Below are 19,900 nucleotides of genomic sequence, written 5' to 3' on the forward strand. Positions count from 1 at the left end.
AAAGTCATAACTGAGCTAAACATAAATCGAATTAAGACATGTGAAGTATGCATATTGTACTGACATTATTTAAGTGCAGTACAGACATGTAAACACCTTGGTCAAACTATTACTGTCATCTAGGGCGAAAAGACAGAAATAGTTTGAAATTAAACTAAACTAAACTGCAGTTAAAGTCAAAAACATAAAAATGAAACACCCAAAATTACATGAAACCCCGGAGGAAACATTAATAGCGTGGTGATGCAATGACATTTCAATAACGGTGCCAAAACAGAGGCTGAACTGATACTTTTGAGCCTTTTGAACTTTTTATTTGACAATTTTTTTTTAATCATTTTAATTGAACAGTATAAGTTTAAAGTATACATCAAATCATATTTTATATATTTGAATTGCATTTAATATATTTCTTTTGATCATTTGCAAGATTTGCATTATGCAATTAGCATTACATTAGCTTATTACTAACCTGTGGAAAGCCTGTCACCAAAATCAGTGAACTCTTTCTAGGGTTGGGGCTTGAGTCGTAACTGAGAACGTTTACATGGACACCAGTACTCTGATTTTAATACGATTAAGACTATATTCTGATTAACAGTTTACCATGTAAACATCGATTTTTGATGACTTAACTAAAGTCATAACTAAACTAAACCTAAATCAAATTATGACTTGTGAAGTATGCATATTTTTGCATTATTCAAGTGCAGTACATGCATGTAAACACCTTAGTCAAACTATTAACGAAAAGTCCTACATGACGGTAATAGTTTTAAACTAAACTAAACTGCAGTTAAAGTCAAAATTTTTTAAATGAAACACCCAAAATTATATGAAGCTCCAGACATTAATGGCGTGGTGACGCAACAACATTAATCGATCTATGTGCTATAACATGTACAATGAAATGATAAAAGGAACGTTCAAAAAGTACCTCATATCAAATTATTGTTTTATTCAGATTAAGGCAAATAATTAGATTACTCATGTCAATGTAAACGTAGTCACTTAAAGTGCGCGATGATGTTGCAAGTTGTCAAAAACAGTGCATTTGATTCCATATGTCCTCAAATGTTTCAGTTTGACATGTTTCCCACGCAACTTTTGTAAAGCATCTCCTGCACGTTGCTGTGGCAGAATCCGTGCTTGTAAAATATATCCATACTTTAGAACACTTACTTTTAGCAAATTTCATGAACTCGATCATGGGTGTTGATTAATCTGAAGGGAGTTGCGCAGCGGATGCGCTGTACTGCACGCTTTGGCTTCTATAAATTCCTAAGCAAAAAGAACAGATGCCTAACATCGCAGAGTTGTCCGTAACCCTCAAAGTTGTTTAGAATTAAATGTTTAGAGATGGAGTTATAATACGTACTAATCTGTGCCTTTTATGCACCCTTTGATGCTTCTTATGTCCTTGTCGCAAGACCAGTGGCATCAAAATTCATATGCTGATTCGGTCTGGTACATACCGGTTACATGGGTACCTAACCGTAATGTCAACATAGATGCTTATGTCCAAATTTTGTTATAAATGTGTACATAAGAGTAAACAAAGTTGTATAAAATCATTGTTCAGTATTGTTGAGTACACAATGTCTCATAGCTAAAAAGGGTTAGCATGTCCAATTAGCATTCATCACCCTAACCTTTTCACAACCACTTTCTGAGACTTTGACTTGTGCTAACCGCACCGCAACGTGATTGAATCCAAATCATTTACATTCATTGCTAAGATCCATCAAGGCCCTTCCTATTAAATAACATCTTACAACTGAGATCAAGCCGCTCTTGTCGACAGAGATCATTTGTTTCCCGGAGTTCCGTTTTTCCTCGGCACAGTCAGTTCTGACAGCAGACATTTGTTGTCAATTTATTTCCTGAACCCTGCAGTCTAGAAAGCACCTTTGCTTCGTGGCTCTCAGTCAGGACTGTCTGATCCGGCCGAGTTTTGTGGTGCCAGCGGTGGATGCTGGCAGGTATAATCTGTCTGATGATGGGGGGAAACCAGGTGATGGGAGGATGCCAAAGATAAATCTATAACTGCTGTGAGTCGTTTCCATTGCGTGATTGATGCCGTGATGGATCGCTCGGTAATTGAACGTTTGAGATATCTTGCCATCATTCCCTGAAATTAAACTTAATGGGAGGGAGTCAACTGGATCCGGAGGGCTCAGGAATGCTACAAATTCAGAGTTGCAGTGTGAAAATGACATATTAGGATATTATGTTATCACAGGTGCATGGAAAGCCTGAAATTGGTGTGGGAAATAAGTTCTGGAAATAGAAATTGTTGCTATTCTTGCCTTTTTGGGCATTACATTATCTGACTTGACAGTTTAAAAAATTCCCGATGATGATGATGATGATAATAATAATAATAATAATAATAATAATAATTATTATTATTATTATTATTATTATTATTATTATTATTATTATTATTATTATTATTACATTTATCTATTTGATTTAGTTTTTTTATTTTCTTGACCTTACCTAAACTTACTTGAGACTCTCTGGCAAAAGTCTAGTCACCCATCCAAGTTTTTAGGAACAACAAATAATAACTTGACTTCTAGTTGATCATTTGGTATCAGAAGTGGCTTATATGAAAGTCAAAGACCTCTAGATTATGGTTATTTTACCAAAATAAAATTAAATTGGATCATGCCTTGCCATTTTATTTAGTTAGGACTGTAAGGTCTGACTTTAATTAGACAAAAGTCTTGTCACTTAACAGAAATAATGTACAGCATAGAATATAACGTCAGAGTTCATCAATATTCTTTGGATTCATCTTTAATGACTCCTCCTTCATCTTACCCCAGACATGCTCAATAATGTTCATATTTGGTGACTGGGCTGGCCAATCCTGGAGCACCTTGACCTTCTTCGCTTTCAGGAACTTTGATGTGGAGGTTGAAATATGAGAAGGAGCGCTATCCTGCTGAAGATTTTGCCCACTGTGGTTTGTAATGTAATGGGCAGCACGAATGTCTTGATACCTCAGGCTGTTGATGTTGCCATCCATTTTGCAGATCCCCCATACTGAATGTAACCCCAAACCATGACTTTTCCTTCACCAATCTTGGGTCCATGCTGGTTCCAATAAGTCTTCTGCAGGATTTGTTATGATTGGGATGCAGTTAAACAGATGATTCAGCTAAAAAAAATCTACTTTCTGACACTTTCCAAATGATCAACTAGAAGTCAAGTTATTATTTGTTGGTCTTACAACTGGGATCAACGACCTTTTGTTAGGTAGTGTATTTGGAGAAGAGGTAAAGTGTTTAAAACATTACAGAATTTAAGTAATAATAATAATAATAATAATAATAATAATAATAATAATCTCTTTTATTATTTATTTTGTTCCCATTTTTCTAAATTCTCAATTTTGAGCTGATTTAGCCTTTTTCAATTTAGCGTGTAGTCTTTTTCAAAAGCTATCATTGATCTGCTTTTATATTTGGGATGTACTTGATTTAAATAAATAAAATACATAATTTTCAACACTATGAATCTTGTTACCGAAACTAAATTAGATTTTTAGTTAGATTCCTGCCTTGCATACCGTGTCTGACTTCTTTCTTTTGTTGCGTGGAAAGATATCCCTGTTTGCTCTCTGAATAAGTGATGGATTATCATTTTTGGCTAAACTATTTCTTCAATATGTTGGGCAGAATGCAGAACAAATCTGATATTATACATTCACCCGCAGAGAAGAAGAAAAAAAAATGCCTTCAACTAGAAAATAAACCTCCCCTCATTATTCTTCCACTGGTGAGAGAGAGAGAATATCCTTGACGGCTTTATTTTATTTGCTTTTACAGCTAAGAAAGAAGATCTTTGGTCTTCCTCCTACTCATCGGCTTCCCTTCCTCCCTGCTGTTTCTTTTCTTTCCATTTTTTTGCTTCACATCTCTATCTAAACTACCGAAATGCAGGAAGCCACAGCGGGCATCCAAAATAGTGGATGGGAGATGCCAGACTTTCTAAACTCACAGGTCAATTTCATCCGTCCTTCATTCCTGTCAGGTTGTCTCTGGGGAAAGCAGACACTTTTGCAATCCCATTTGAGAGCATGTCTTTTATAGTCAACCATTCAGCCACTGTTCCCACTCTCTTTATGGCTTTTCTCTCTTCTTTTTTTTAGAAATTGGAACTTTCCTGTAAAACCTGAAATTGGTTTGAAACTCGCTTTCAGGTCAGAAAGTCTGAGGAGAATTTCTGGTGCTTAAAGCAGTAGTTCACCCCAAACTGAACAATCAGTCATCATTTGGTCACCCTCAAGTGGTTTCAAAACATTTTGTTCTGTTTAACTTTGAATGTTAGAAAGAAAGAAAGAAAATCTGTGGAATTTGGGGAAACTGGTTCCTCCAAAATATCTGCGTTTATGTTGAGTAGGCCAAAGAAAATAAAATTCGTTTGGAACAAGTGCAAGGTGAACTAGAACCTAAAGTTTGCTGACAAACTTTGATGTTGGCTTAAGAAAAGTAAAAAGCCAGTAAGGGGGAGTTTGGTCCAATGTTAAGTCAATGGGATTTGAAGTCCTATGTTTTAAATGGACGTTTCTTCAACATTGTAAGTTTGCAAATTTGGGGCACTCTTGCACCCCAGGGATATAACTTACACCCCAGTTTAATATGTAGATTTACACAGCTCTTCAGTTGTGGAAGATCACAAAATTTGGTCCAATGTTAAGTCAATGGGATTTTTCTGAGTTTTCCGGGTCAGTTTCTACAAAAACCGAATGCCTGATCAGTTCGAAAACATATAGAAACTCTAGTAAGACTAGTCTAAAGGTCTGGCTGAAGTTTGGTGGTCATAGCATTAAAGCCCTAGGAGGAGATAGAGTATAGAAAAGGAATAGTTACACTTTATTTTGATGGTCCGTTTGTAGAATATAAGTTACATTGCATGTACATGCCAACTAATTCTCATTAGATTATAAGTAGACTGTTAAGGTAAGTTGACATGTACTTGCAGAGTTTCTTGTAGTCAGTTAAATGTCTGTTGAAGGAGCAGTATCAACCGATGTTAAGCAGACAGTCTACTAATACTCAAATGAACCATCAAAAAAGTGTTACCAAAGGAATAATAATAAGTTTAAGTAGCATAACTTGAGAAAGTCAACATAATAAATGGACAATTTCTTTTCTTTTTGTATGAACTAAACCTTTAAGCTGTTTAAAGGGAGTTGGAGTTAACAAACAGGGCTTAATATGTTTGGATTCACATGTTGGCTGTGCCTGCAGTTCAATGTATATTGGTGGTCTATTTTTATTTCAACCAGTATTTTTAGATCAGGAAAGGGATAGGTAGGGGGGGGTGTTACCTGGTTTCTGAAACCATCCTTTGCCGGATTCAAACCTCAGTTTACTCCGCTCATATTCCCAATATGGTGCCTTTTTCAGTGAGCTACCATTCGTTTTACACACAAAATGGAACCATATGTACCCACAAGCACATATTTATCAGTTCTCAAAAATTTAGCCCTGGGCGCATTTTCCCAATGTTGATCATGAATTGCAATAAACTGAACAAATTAATTGTGAAATCTTTAAATCATCTTTACAAATTCTGTATTTAACAGTCATTATTACTTTACTTTCATTGTAAAGTAAGACGTTATTTAATAGGAAGGGTCTTGATGAATCTTAGCAATGAATGTAAACGACTTGGATTCAATCACGTTGCGGTGCTCGTATGAGGGACTGAACGTATGTACATACAAATTATTTGAATATTAGCATTTAGCTAAAAAGAATGTTTTTATACAACTTTGTTTACTCTTATGTACACATTTATAACAAAATTTGGACATAAGCATCTATGTTGACATTACGGTTAGGTACCCATGTAACTGGTATGTACCGAATCAGCATAGGAATTTCGGTGCCTAACTTCGGTGACACTGACACTGGTATTGCGACAAGGATGTAAGAAATGTAGTAAATATGATTATTATTATTATTATTATTAAAGTCTTGTATACAATTGTAAATGAACCTTGTTAAATTTGATCTTTAAATGACGACAGATGTCTTGAGAAATACTATATGATATTTGTATGCATATTTCTTAATATCTGTCTTTAAATAAATACATTTTAGAGCTAAATTATGTTTGTGTTAGCATAAATATTTAATATGTATTCATTTACTAAATTATTTAAATAATCTTACCTCCCATATTTGCCATGCAAAACAACATCAATTCCAGTCATTTTCTCATTTCTATTTTCAACCCACTGACTGAGCTTGACATCTGCATTGTGATGTTTAAGAGCCTCTTTGACTTTTGATAACAGTGTGGTCGCAGCTCTAAGCCAGTTTATTTTAATGACGTTTACGTGAAACTCTGAAATTCACTCTATTCCTACCCCTGCCGACCGTTCCAGCTTCATTAAAATGGTAACATTCTGAACAGGTGGCCTCCGGAATGTTCAGTGTGTTCTAATTCCGGAACATTCCTTTGTGACGGACAGACTGAAGAATTCTGATCGAGCCGGAGGTCCCATTCCTTCACAATTCATCATTTTCTTTATTAACCAGGTAATTTTGGCCTGAAATGCTCTTGCTGCATTCCAAACTGCTCAGGATTTGACATTCCAGCGAGTCTGGAATCTGGAAAGGTATTCTGATGGGACAGTGTTTGCATTTTTTTTGAAGGCAGATTTTATCATAAGGATAGATAGAAAGGCAATTCGTTCGCTTCAGGTGAAATAAAAAAGGGGTTTCACTGAGGGGATTTGGGGAATGACTCCATAATTCAGAAAATACAGTGAACAGAAAGAATATCTGTCTACTGTATCTATCTATCTATCTATCTATCTATCTATCCATCTATCCATCTATCCATCTATCCATCTATCCATCTAAATAAATATCTAGTTTGCTGAAGTGGAGATTTATGGCTCAGTGTGGGAGAAAAAGCTAATTTTGAGAAAACAGGCTTTAAAAATAATCGATAAACCCTTAAAAGTGTGTTTTGGAGGTTTTATTTACTATAGTCTGATAAGAAAACCTAAACAACATTCTATGTTTTTGCCTGCAGTGTTTCATCTCAAGCATTTAACAGAATTTGAACGTTTATTTTTCCGTCTTTGTACCAAACGTTTCTATCAAAACAGCTTCTTTTCCTCATTTTCATGAGTTCTTGTACACCAGACTGCTTTATCAGTGGACTCTCTTTATGGTCTTGCCAGTAAAACAAACATTTTCAAGCGAAACGTCATTCTCATTGTTTATAGAGCTCGTTTCGGAAGGGCTTACGAAGATGAAAAAGTTCAGGAAGTGAATGCATAAATAAAAAATGGCTATTCGGAGGGCGGCATTTCACCAAACCATCTCTGGAAATAAACGCTTGACCCTGAGCTGACGAGACAGCATTCAAACAATAAATAAACCATCTATTTCAGAGCCAATTCTTTTCTTTCTGACTCCATTGGAGGCTCATTTGTGGAGGGAATTGCTATCAGTTGGTCTTTGACAAGTGGAAAGTCCATAATATTGCTGTTCAGATCTAAAAATGCTCCAAGTTTTCTCAGCGTATTTGGCAAAATCTGATTACTGGAGAAAAAAAGTATGGTTTCTGTTAATCAAAAGCATCATTCATCAAATTTGTAGTTTGACTCCCAATGGATGATTCTTTTGAACAAAATCTAAACACGGTGTATGCATTTATAGTTGGATTGCTAAGCAAATGAATATACACAAACATCACAAATGGAATGGTTATGTTTCCTAACAAATGGTTATTTTAGTAAATTCAACTCTATAATGTCATCTGATTCCTGAGCCAGTGATTCATATAAACTAGTTGTTAAGCGATTCAGAAACATACAATGCTGCTGATTTTTGATTTCCCGAATAAATGACTCTTTTGAACAGGATCTTTTTGATGAATTAAAAGACGTAATGTATATGATAGTCTAATTCTAAAGCAGATGAAATACAGCAAACACCTAATAAAAAGGACTTTTAGAGAATTCATAACCTACAACATGACTCCGGTGGTGCAGTAGGTAGTGCTGTCGCCTCGCTGCAAGAATGTCGCTGGTTCGAGCCTCGGCTGGGTCAGTTGGCGTTTCTGTGTGAAGTTTGCAGGTTCTCCCCTCGTTCGCGTGGATTTCCTCCGAGTGCTCCAGTTTCCCCCACAGTCCAAAGACAGGCACTATAGGTGAATTGGGTAGGCTAAATTGTCCGTAGTGTATGAGTGTGTATGGATGTTTCCCAGAGTTGGGTTGCAGCTGGAAGGGCATCCGCTGTGTAAAACAAATGCTGGATAAGTTGACGGTTCATTCCGCTGTGGCGACTCCAGATTAATAAAGGGACTACGCTGAAAAGAAAATGAATGAATGGACATGACTCCTGAAATGAACATTCTTATGAATCGATTTTTGTTTATCATGTCAAAAACTTACAGCAACCATCTTTAATTGTTTAATTCTTTAATCTGGATCTTTTTATGAATAAAACACAAAAACATATAAAAAAAAAATTATAGTTTGATTCTTGAGAGAGTGGCTCTTATTGACCCAGTTTTTAGTTAAAAACCAGAACTGATATGCCAAAGGTATGATTCTTATGGGGTGATTCTTTTTAGTGAATCAAAACACTAAACACTACCTGTGCAGTCTGACTGATGAACAAATGACTCTTTTGAGGCAATTGTTTTTAGTGAACCAAAACATGCAGGTCAAATCATGTAAATCATTCAGACTACTTGGGTAGTGTTGTATGTTTTGATTCACTCAAAATATTTACCTCAAAAGAGTCATTTGTTCATCAATCAGACTACACCGTAGTGCTGTACGTTTGGATTCATCAGAAAGAATCATCCCTTAAGCGTTACTTGGATATACCGGCCCCAGTGCTGTTTGGTTTATTAACTCAAACTGAACAGGTTAATAAGAGCCACTGTGTTTGATTCATGAGCAAATGACTCTTTAGTATTTATTTTTTATTTATATATATATTTTTTGTGAAATGTAGAGCTCTGACTGTGCAGTCTGATTGATGAACGAATGACTCTTTTTAAATGATTGTTTTGAGTGAATCAAAACACACAGCTGCAGGTGCGTAGTCTGATACTTAAACGACTCTTTGAGACAAATGACTTGAGTGAATCAAAGCACGCAGCTCAACCTGTGTACTCTCTTTAATGAGCAAACTACTCTCTGTCTAAATTTATTAATGAACTAATGGCTCTTTTGAGTCAATTATTCTTTAGTGAATCAAAACATCAAACCAGCTCTACCTCTAATCTGATTCATGAACAATTGACTCTTTTTAGGCAGAACAATTTTACTATATACAGCACTACCAGTTTAGACCAATTCATAAACAAACGACTCTTAAGCCAATTATTCTTTAGTGAATCAAAACACAACACTCTACCTGTAATTTGTTTCATGAACAAATGACTCTTTCAGGCAGAACAATTTTATATATACAGCACTACCAGTTTTGACCAATTCATAAACAAATGACTCTTTTGAGCCAATTATTCTTTAGGAAATCAAAACATCAAACCAGCCCTACCTGTAATCTGATTCATGAACAAATGACTCATTAGGCAGATCAAGTTTATATATACAGCACTACCCATTTATACCAATTCATAAACAAATGACTCTTTTGAGCCAATTATTTTTTTGTGAATCAAAACATCAATCCAGCTTTACCTATAATCTGATTCATGACCGAATGACTCTCTTAGGTAAATGTGTTTTATATATTATACACTACCAGTTTAGACCACTTCATAAACAAATGACTCTTTTGAGCCCGTTATTCTGTAGTGAATCAAAACATCAAACCAGCTCTACCTATAATCTGATTCATAAACAAATGGCTCTTTAGGCAGATTAATTTGATATATACAACACTACCAGTTTAGACCAATTCATAAACAAACAACTCTGAGCCAGTTATACTTTAATGAATCAAAACATACAGCTCTACCTACAATCTGATTCATGAACACATGACTCTTTTGAGCCAATTATTCTTTAGAGAATCAAAACAAACAGCTTTACAGGTATTTTTAATCTGATTCATGAACAAATGACTCTTATTAGGCAGATCAATTTAATATATACAGCACTGCCAGTTTAGAGCAATTCATAATTAAATGACTCTTTTGAGCCAATTAGTCTTCAGTCAATCAAAACCAAATACCAAGGCAGGTCATTTTGAGTGATTTCTACCGAATAACTCTTGGGAAATGGTTCATTTCAGTGAATAATAACACACAGCTCTTAGTTTGCGATATATGTCACAGAGGTTACGTTAACACAGGATATTTGCTGCCTTTTTTGTAAGTAATTATCAGAAAGACTCATTCGTCATCAGTTAAAGGTTATCTGGAGGTTGTTGTTAGCCGCAGTAATGCAACTCTGTGCATTTCTTGCGAACGTAAATGCGAGGTGAGCCTTCCAACAATAATAAATTACAAGGCCATTTGGCAAGAAAGGAAATTAGCAAGGGCTGTTCAGCCGAACGTATTTTTTCCCCCTTTAATGACTGTGACATTTCGCCATCTCATCCCAAATGTCAGAATCAGCAGACCTCTTTCTTCTGTCTGGCTGAAAGCGCAGAGGAGATCAGTCGGCGATCGGCCCGCAATCAAATTAAAGCGTGCAGAAAGAGACACGGACAGAGAAAGATGGAGAGGAAAAAAATAACAGAAGAAATGGAAATGGCTTTTCCCAGAATGGCAGAGTTTCATTCATTTGAATATAAGATTTGCATTCGGAGGTGTCTGATAGTGTTGCTGTAAATATGAGGCTGCCATCTCAAGAAAATGAATATATATATATATATATATATATATATATATATATATATATATATATATATATATATATATATATATATATATATGTATATATATATATGTATATATATATATATATATATGTATATATATATGTATATATATGTATATATATGTATATATATATATATGTATGTGTGTGTGTGTGCCTATATGTTGGTAACACAAGATTAAAAACTAAAAATACTTTTTTAATTAATTTTAATTTAGGTTTTTGTACATGCAAAGGAGGTATTTTTATATTATTATCTATTATTTATATTATTATCTATATATAAAGTGCATTACTGTCGCGTGTGTATTTGTGCGTGCGTGCGTGTGTGTGTGTGTGTGTATTATGTTAGTGAATTTAACACTATGTATCTAACATTTTTTGTATTTCTTAATTTTGTTGTGTTTGTTTTTATGAGTAAGATTTTATGTTTAATCGCTGGCTTAATGCACAAGTTTTTATTACAATGGTTTTGCAAACACGTTTTATACATGCATGCTGTATATGTGTATAATTGAGTACATAAATGAGCATAATTGAGTACACCCCATTTTGATAGTGAATATTTTTCTCCATTTCTCAGTTAATATAGGCAATGAATTTTGGTGCATTTGAACAAATCAGATTTATTTACGAAGAATGGACCCCAGACGCGGACATTCGAATGTTATTTTTTATGCAGCTATTCAGATGGCGCTTTCGGCGAGCGGCACATCCAGTGTGCGACCCCTTTTAGACTCTCCTGAAAAACTGAACTAAATGGAACTATTTAAACCATCTGGTGGCATTGTATTCGTACCACAATATATATTGCAGGGAAATAAAATATTGCAATATCAGATTTTTCTAATATCTTGCAGCTCTAATATAAACAGTTTTTGTTGTTGTTGTTGTCAATTTAGTTATATTTTCATTTAGTTAATCATGTAAATTTTCTTCAAAAATCCTTTTTTCATATACTTAAATATTTCTTAAGTGTCTCTCCTTTTGTCGCTGTTGTTTTTCTGAAAGTTTGTCATGTAGTTTTGGCCTCACCTAAGCTTTTCTGAAGTGGCTTCAATAAAGAATATTCCTGCATCTCTGGATTCAAACAATCCTCAGCGCTACAGCGGGAGAATAAATCTGAAATCCCCTCACAGCTTTATTGCTCTTTTGAAGTGATTCGCCGGAAGTTTCCGCCTCCCTCGTCTCTCTTATACACATCCAGCGTGTCATAAAGAAGAGGAAAGGAAGTCATTGACTTTATTTACCCATCAGGGGATGTTCTTGTGATTGTATACCTCTTCTCATCGCTCTGGGAATCTCCCTCAGCTCTGCTTCTGCTTTTCTTTCCTCATTTTTTTCCCTTTTGGGGTGGAGGGAGAAGAGAAGGGGATTACCAGACCCCAGGAGTCCCGGCTCGGTCCAGACATGCCTGTGTTTGCGAGGAAAAGGGGTCATTCGCTCACCTGTGGACTAGACTGCAGTTTCCTGACCTTGTGTATTTATCTTTTGAGCAGTTGTTGTTCATGACTTTGGTTTATTGTGGATTTGTTTTGAAACACATTTAGCTTTGCATTTTGCATTTAGCATTTAGCGCATTTAGCTTTGTTAAAGCACTTTCATTTGACGTCGGTTGGACGTGTTGTAACAAGTGGTTATTTGAGTTACTGCCTTTCCATCAGCTCAAACCAGTCTGGCCATTCTCCTCTGACCTCTGGCATCAACAAAGCATTTGCGCCCACAGAACAGCCGCTTACTGGACATTTTTTTTTTTCAGACCATTCTCTGTAAACCCTAGGGATGGTTGTGTGTGAAAATCCCTGTAGATCAGCAGTTTCTGAAATACTCAGACCAGCCCGTCTGGCACCAACAACCATGCCACATTCAAAGTCACTTAAATCACCTTTCTTCTCCATTCTGATGCTCGGTTTGAACTGCAGCAGATTGTCTTAAACATGTCTACATGTCCTTAATGCATTGAGTTGCTGCCATGTGATTGGCTGTTTAGAAATTTGAATTAATGGGCAGTTGTACCAGTGTACCTAATAAAGTGGCCGGTGAGTGTATATGGATGGATGGATAGATAGATGTTTCATGGTATATAACATCATATTAGAGTCTCAGAAATCACATCCTAATAACTCTACTAATATAACTCTCTAATGGTGTTATTATGAAATATAATGAAGATTTTATGCGAGGCCAGAGGGCAGCAGTAATGTTAATGGCATTGTTCGGGAAACATTAGATTAAACGAACTCAAACATTTAAGGCTGAATGTGATTTTTAATTACTAGCAAAACTGCAGGGCAGCATCTCAAACTGTGCTGTAAAAGTTCATTTTCAGCCATTTTCATTACCATTCAATGCACTCACAGGCCACATTATTAGGTTATTAGGTACACTGCAACAAATGCTCTTCTTACTCTGAGTTTTTGTCTCGTTTCTAGTGTAGTCAAATCTAGGCTAGTCAAATCTAGCCTGGTAAATACTTTAATCATGAAGCATTTTCTAGACATGTAATAAAATATTGTTTTGTTTTCAGAAATAATAGTTCGAAATTAAGTGAGTTTTTCCTTAAAACAAGCAAATGAATCTGCCAATGGGGTCAGTAAAATAATCTTATTTCAAACCAAGAAAACAAGGTTATTTTTCTTACGTCATTGTCAAGTAAATATGAACTGTTTAAGGAAAAGCCACTTCATTTTGACTTACTATTTAAACAAGATTAAAAACGATGCTTTTGTGATTTAAGATATATATATTTGGTCTAGAAGCAAGACAAAACTCTAAGAATTTTTTCTTAGGCAATTTCTTGCTAATGCCTGGTTTAACCTATAGACTGTAAAAGATATGGACATAATATACGTGACGTCACTCATCGGTTTCTGAAGAACCCAAAAGAAGCTACCAGTAGGCGTGGCCAACCATCGCCATTTTGTTCGCACGGCATCACACCAATCAGGGGATAATAAACATGGGCAAAGAGGCGGAGCATGAGCAGAGCTAGAGACACCTGCTACTATTATGCTTAGACAGGCTTTCCTATGGGAGAAATGCTTAAAACTTCATTACCTGCGACTCGTTTGTGTCTGACCACATGTTTGGTTGTATATAATATAAATAAAGTGTTTAGTCTTTTAAAAACACTTTTGTAATACATTAAGCCACTAAGCATTGTTCTTATGATGTTTTTCTACAGGAGGAAAACCCGAATTACTTCCAAACAATAGATATCTGCTCTATTATGGAGCCAGGACTAGCAGAATTTCGATGAATTGAAGTTTTAGTTACTTCCGTATTTGCTTCACGAGAGAAAGCGGGAGGTTGCCGCTTTGTTTAACCCCCTATTATCATAAGAACTGCCTTCGGCCCAATCTCAATTCTATTTATTTATCCCGTTCCACCTTGGCTCTTGAAATAGCTTGAAGGGGAAGGGCTTCAAATTTTACCCCTAAGAAAAGGAACACCACTATAACACCGGCACACATCATAAAATGTCATCGCGATCTCTTCTTTGAGATTGATGACAACACTGCTGTAGCTTTTCTAGTTGCTTTATTTTTTGGTATTTATCTTCAGGAAATGCACCGAAAGCAACGATATCATGTTATCATAACGATACAATGTGGCAATAAGATCGTAACTGTACTGTGCATTTACACCGTGGCCACATTCATCTATGTAAACACACAAAAACAACATTAGCAACGTTAACATTATACTAGACACTGTAAAAAAAGGTCCTTCCCAGCCACTAGACTTTTCCGAAAGGGTATTCGAGTATCAGATGTGTAAATATATTGTGGGACTGCTATCCATGAGTTATTATTAGGGATTATAGACAGTGAAATGTAGCAGGTTTTTTAAATGACGGTAAAACATGAACGCCATTATGAATGTATTAAAACATGTGCTTGTTTGTTGTAAAAATTTGTAATAATGACAAAAAGAATACAAATTTGTGCATCTCCTGACTTCCGTGTGCAGCCATTTTGCCATTGTAGATGGTGTATTTTGGAACATGTAGATGGAAATTTTCTTACCCCTTGAAACTGAAATTTTCCAGGAGCACACTCGAAACCAAAGGGTATCTAACCCTTCCCCTTAGCCCTACGCCTTCAAGCTAAAGAGAATTTGGACATTACCCCTTCACGTGAACGCACAAAACGAAGGGTAGGGGTAAGGGGTAGAATTGGGATTGGGCTTTTATTTCTTTGTAGCATCGATTCAACAAGCTGCTGGAAACACTTTTTATAAACACGTATTTTTAGTAATTATTATTCTGGAATGTAAATATGACATTTCTCTCTCTGTGTTTCTCATCCAGGCTCTTCTGAAAATGGACTGTCAGGGTTTGGTGGCACGGCTCATCATGGACTTTGTGCTACTGACGACGGCAGTTGAAGTGGCTCCTCGCTGGAGGGATCTCGCTGAAAAACTGGCCCATGTATCCAAGCAACAAATGGAGGCCTATGAGGCTCCACACAGAGATAAAACCGGCATGGTGGACAGTGAGGTGCGGACACAAATAGGACACTTTAAGGGGATAGATCACCTAGAAATGAAAGTGTTCTCACGATTTACTCGCTCTCAAGTGGTTGTAAACATTTGAGTTTCTATATTCTGTTGAACACAAAGGAAGATGTTCTGAAGAAAGCTGAAAATCTGGAAACACTGACTTCCATAGTAACAAATACTATTGATGTCAATGGTCACAGGTTTCCAGTTTTTTTTAAATATATTATTTAATGTTCTACAGAATAAAGAAAGTCAGACAGATTTTGAAGTGAAGGTTGAGTAAATTATGATGAATGTTCAGTTTTGGGTGAACAATCCCTTTAAAATGTTTATATTTTCCCCAAAATCCATTTTTCCCCACTTTAAATATTACCAATTGCATTTTAATACTTAAATAGAATTTCAGTAACATATGTAGAGATTAATTTATATTGTGAAACTTGTAATATTTAACATATTAAAAATTAATGCATTTTGTTTTAAATGAAATTCAGAAGTTTTTTTTATTATTATTATTATTCTGTTAGGGTTAGGGGAATTTTTGTGGATTTTTTTTTTTTTCATGGTGCAATTTCATTTTTATTTTAAAAAGTATGTCCAATTATATAAATTGAAAAACTTAAACATTTTTTTAAACCTTACATTAAAAGAGCTTTATTTATTTTTTTATACATATACAAAGTGAATTAATTCTGTATTTATAATATTCTTTATCAAAAATGGTGCTAATGATAATCAAATCTATGCATTAATTTAACTATTCTATTAAAATATTTTCAAATTCAAATTATTTTCTTTATTTTTAGTTAAAAAAACACTGTATAATATGTGGGTATGGAAAAAATAAAGAGACCACTAAAAATTATACGTTTTTCTGCGTTTACTTAGTTTATTTGGTGCTAAAAAGTCAATTGACATTTAACATTTTTCTTTTGAGTTAGGAAGTAATGTCATCAGTAGTAACAAAACAAATTGAGGTTTTACTCAAAAAAACGTAACTATAAAAAGTGAGTTACTTACTAGTTTTACTAGTGAGTTTTTGTCTCGTTTCTAGTCCAAACATCTAAAAATACTCAAATCAAGAAGCATTTTGTAAGTAAAAAGATAGTTTTCAGAAATAATAGTTCAAATTAAGTGAGTTTTTTTTCTTCTTAAAACTAGTAAAACAGTTAGCCAGTGAGGTCAGTAAAATAATATTATATCAAACTGAAAACAATATTTTTCTTTTTTTTTTTCATTGGCAAATAAATAATTCCAGTTTTTAGGAAACGTCGGCTAATTTGGACTGATTATTTCATTCATTCATTTTCTTTGGCTTAGTCTCTTATTTGTCAGGGGTCTCCACAGCGGAATGGACCGCCAACTATTCCAGCATATGTTTTACGCAGCAGATGCCCTTCTAGCCGCAACCCAGTACTCGGAAACACCCATAAACTCTCGTATTCACACGCAGACACTACGGCTAATTTAGTTCATATGGAAAGAAATTAAGAGACCACTAAAATTACAAGTTTTTCTGGATTTACTGAATTTATAAGGTGCTAAAAAGTTAATCTTTGTTTTGTTGTCAAGTACAATGTCCGTTGACATTTCGACATTTTTATTCTGATTTAGGAAGAGATCAATACTAGTAGTAAAACAAAAAATTATATTTTACTCAAACGTATCTATAAAAAGTGAGTTCTCTTTCATATATTTATGCACCGAGTAAAACAGGACTTTTATTTTGATAGGTTGTCATGAAGACCTGTGAAGTTGTCTGTGTATTAAATCTTTCAGGTTTTTACAGTTGTGAGTGAATGGCCGTTTACAATCTCCTTTTATCTCATTTCAGGCCATGTGGAAACCAGCTTACGACTTTCTGTTGACGTGGGCTGCTCAGATCGGCGACAGTTACCGCGACGTCATCCATGAACTGCACATGGGCCTGGACCGAATGAAGAATCCCATCACCAAGCGCTGGAAACACCTCACCGGCACCCTTATCCTAGTCAACTGCCTCGACTTGCTTCGAAGCTCCGCCTTTAGCCCCGCCCCTCAGGATGACTTTGCCATCTAAGCCCCACCCCCTCCAAATATTTGCTTTCATGTCACCTCAAGAAGACTGTGCTGAACTTTTATTGGATATTCACTTTTCTACTTCACCGTCAGCTGTGAGTTTACCTCAATCCATTAGCCACAAGGACTTCCTGTACCCGCCCACATCCATATAAGGGCATGCGGAAAGCCAATAAAGCCAAAACACAGAGTGTTTTACGTGTAGCTATTTTTCGAGATTTCCGAAAGTGTTTTTATCCATTTTTGTTCTTTGCGATATCTATATTTTTTTATATCGGATGGCACAAAATAAATTTTTACCATTTTTTTCAATAACAATTTTTTCTGATATTAAAACACATCAGATTACATCTTTGTTCGTTGCTGAAAACGAAGGTCTATTTTGTCACATTTAAATCATATTCGTCTTAGTCTGGCTGTTTTATTTTTTGTTGCCAAACGCTCAAGCCTTCCACATTTGTGATTTTTATTCCACTGATTTGACGCATTGGTTGCTTTGCACAAGAAAGAAGCTGGATTCGTTTTACAAGACACGTGAAACGCCACAAACTGGTTACACGAGAAGGAGCATATGGTTTCTTAATGAGATGGTAAGTTAAGACTGTCAGCCATGTGTTTTATTTTTGTCAAGCTTTTAAGACATTTGCATTTTGTGTGAGCAGATATCGCACAATGTATTAGGTATTAAACTGCAGTGTTGCTTTAGTTTAAACTACGATTCATTCATTCAGTGTTTTGTTGAGAATCAGATGCGGTCGATGAATTGATCATAGCATGATTTTCTTCCGTGTTCTACGTTTGTATTTTTGTACGTACAATCTTTCCCATTTTCGCATTTTTCTTTTGGTTCCTTTTGAATGATCATTTCTTTTATGTCCTGTACAAGTCAAGGAGATTTTTTTCGTGCTGTTTTGTGACGGCACGTAGGGAAAAAAGTGAATGTATGTATTTATATATAAATATATATATAATCTGTGATTTACAGTGGTCACATTCATAAGTTGTTTTTGTGTTAGCTCTTTGAGATCTTCGAGAGTAACTGTATGAAAAGGTATCATTCACGCGTTGTCTTAGTTGCAGCCAAATGTTTAGCAAGAAAACAAATTAAACATGCTGTCCCGTGTTGTTCCCATGGATTCAATAAAGCAGCTGAAAAATTTGAGAAAGCTGTATCTGTTGTATGTGTTTATCATCATTTGTAAAATCTTAATATTGCGTCTTTTGTGACTATAAATCTGGCAGTTGTGACCAGTGTTGGGGGGTTACTTTAGAACGTAATGCATTACTATATTGAGTAACTCCTCAAAAAAGTAACGGAGTGGATTACTTAGTTTTTATGGAAAGTAATGCGTTACGTGCTTGCGTTTTATTTTATATATATATATATATATATATATATATATATATATAGAGAGAGAGAGAGAGAGAGAGAGAGAGAGAGAGAGAGGGCTCTGCAATAAACACCCTGTAAAACCTTCATTTACCTTTAAAAAACACACACAAATTGATGTAGAATAACTTTCTGACCCCAGAGCTATACATGCCGTAAATACAGATTAATTAAGGTTCAAAGCAATGTCTTTGCTGATTTTGTACTGTTTGTCTCATTAAAAAGTAAAATCACTGTTCATTCAGGTAATTCGATTAGCCTTTTCCTCAATGTGCTCAAAATAATGAGAATATTTCCAACGTAGAACTGTAATGCTGTGTTCACACCAGACGCGGAATCTGCGAATAAATTGTAAATAAATTGTTCACGTAAATAGACACGTGAACATTTTGAGTTTACTCGCTTCATTCGCGCTTCAAATTCACTTCACAATAGATGCGGATTCGCATCATGGGCAGGGCTTCTGTCTGCCCGGTGACTCTAGCTTCGTTGCCAAAATGGATAACATGGATTTTATTGTGCATTAGTAAGGCTGAAAAACAGAGTATATTTGTTCTGCGCCATGTTTGAGTCCACTAGATCCTTTCAGAGGTGCACTTAGCTCTGCGAGTTTATCAACTCCTCCAGAAACTATACCTGGATCAACTCAACTTGCTACACTTAAATCATGCATGTCGTGTCATTCGCACAAAATGCGCCGCAGGATGTCTATTTGCATGTTTGCATCGACTTAACATGTAAATCACTCACGCTAGATGCTTCATGCGTGTAATAAGGCTAACAATAACGCAGCATGAGGCTCTGCTTTCTTCATTACTGTCTGTTCCTGCATTCTCATTCATTTTAATTCACAATTTGTTAAAAATGAATTTTCTAATCCAAAAAAAGTAACACAAATATTATTACAAAATTTTTAAAAGTAATGCGTTACTTCACTCATTATCATTGGATGAAACTCTCCAGATGTTTACAGTCTAGAAATGTACAAAAGACGTCCTTAAAAATGACCATGTGGCTTCAATAGTTCGAATAGAATATTATCAAGAAACAAGAATACTTTTGTGTGCACAAGAAACAAAAATAACTATATTCTTATATAACTTAAA

General features: G+C 35.3%; 1 protein-coding gene across 2 annotated transcripts in view; it reads left to right on the forward strand.

The window, feature by feature from the left end:
• sh3bp4a (SH3-domain binding protein 4a) overlaps positions 1–18,570 on the forward strand; it is a 54,356-nt gene extending 35,786 nt beyond the window's left edge. For both annotated transcript variants that reach the window (XM_056448012.1, XM_056448013.1), the window contains exons 4-5: positions 15,156–15,344; positions 17,181–18,570. In XM_056448012.1, coding sequence (XP_056303987.1) covers positions 15,156–15,344; positions 17,181–17,405 — 414 coding nt within the window. In that variant the 3' untranslated portion in view covers positions 17,406–18,570. The remainder of the gene's footprint in view (positions 1–15,155; positions 15,345–17,180) is intronic.
• Positions 18,571–19,900: the final 1,330 nt, after the last annotated feature.

This window comes from Danio aesculapii, chromosome 22 (assembly GCF_903798145.1).
Source record: "Danio aesculapii chromosome 22, fDanAes4.1, whole genome shotgun sequence".
In the NCBI taxonomy this organism is placed as follows: domain Eukaryota; kingdom Metazoa; phylum Chordata; class Actinopteri; order Cypriniformes; family Danionidae; genus Danio; species Danio aesculapii.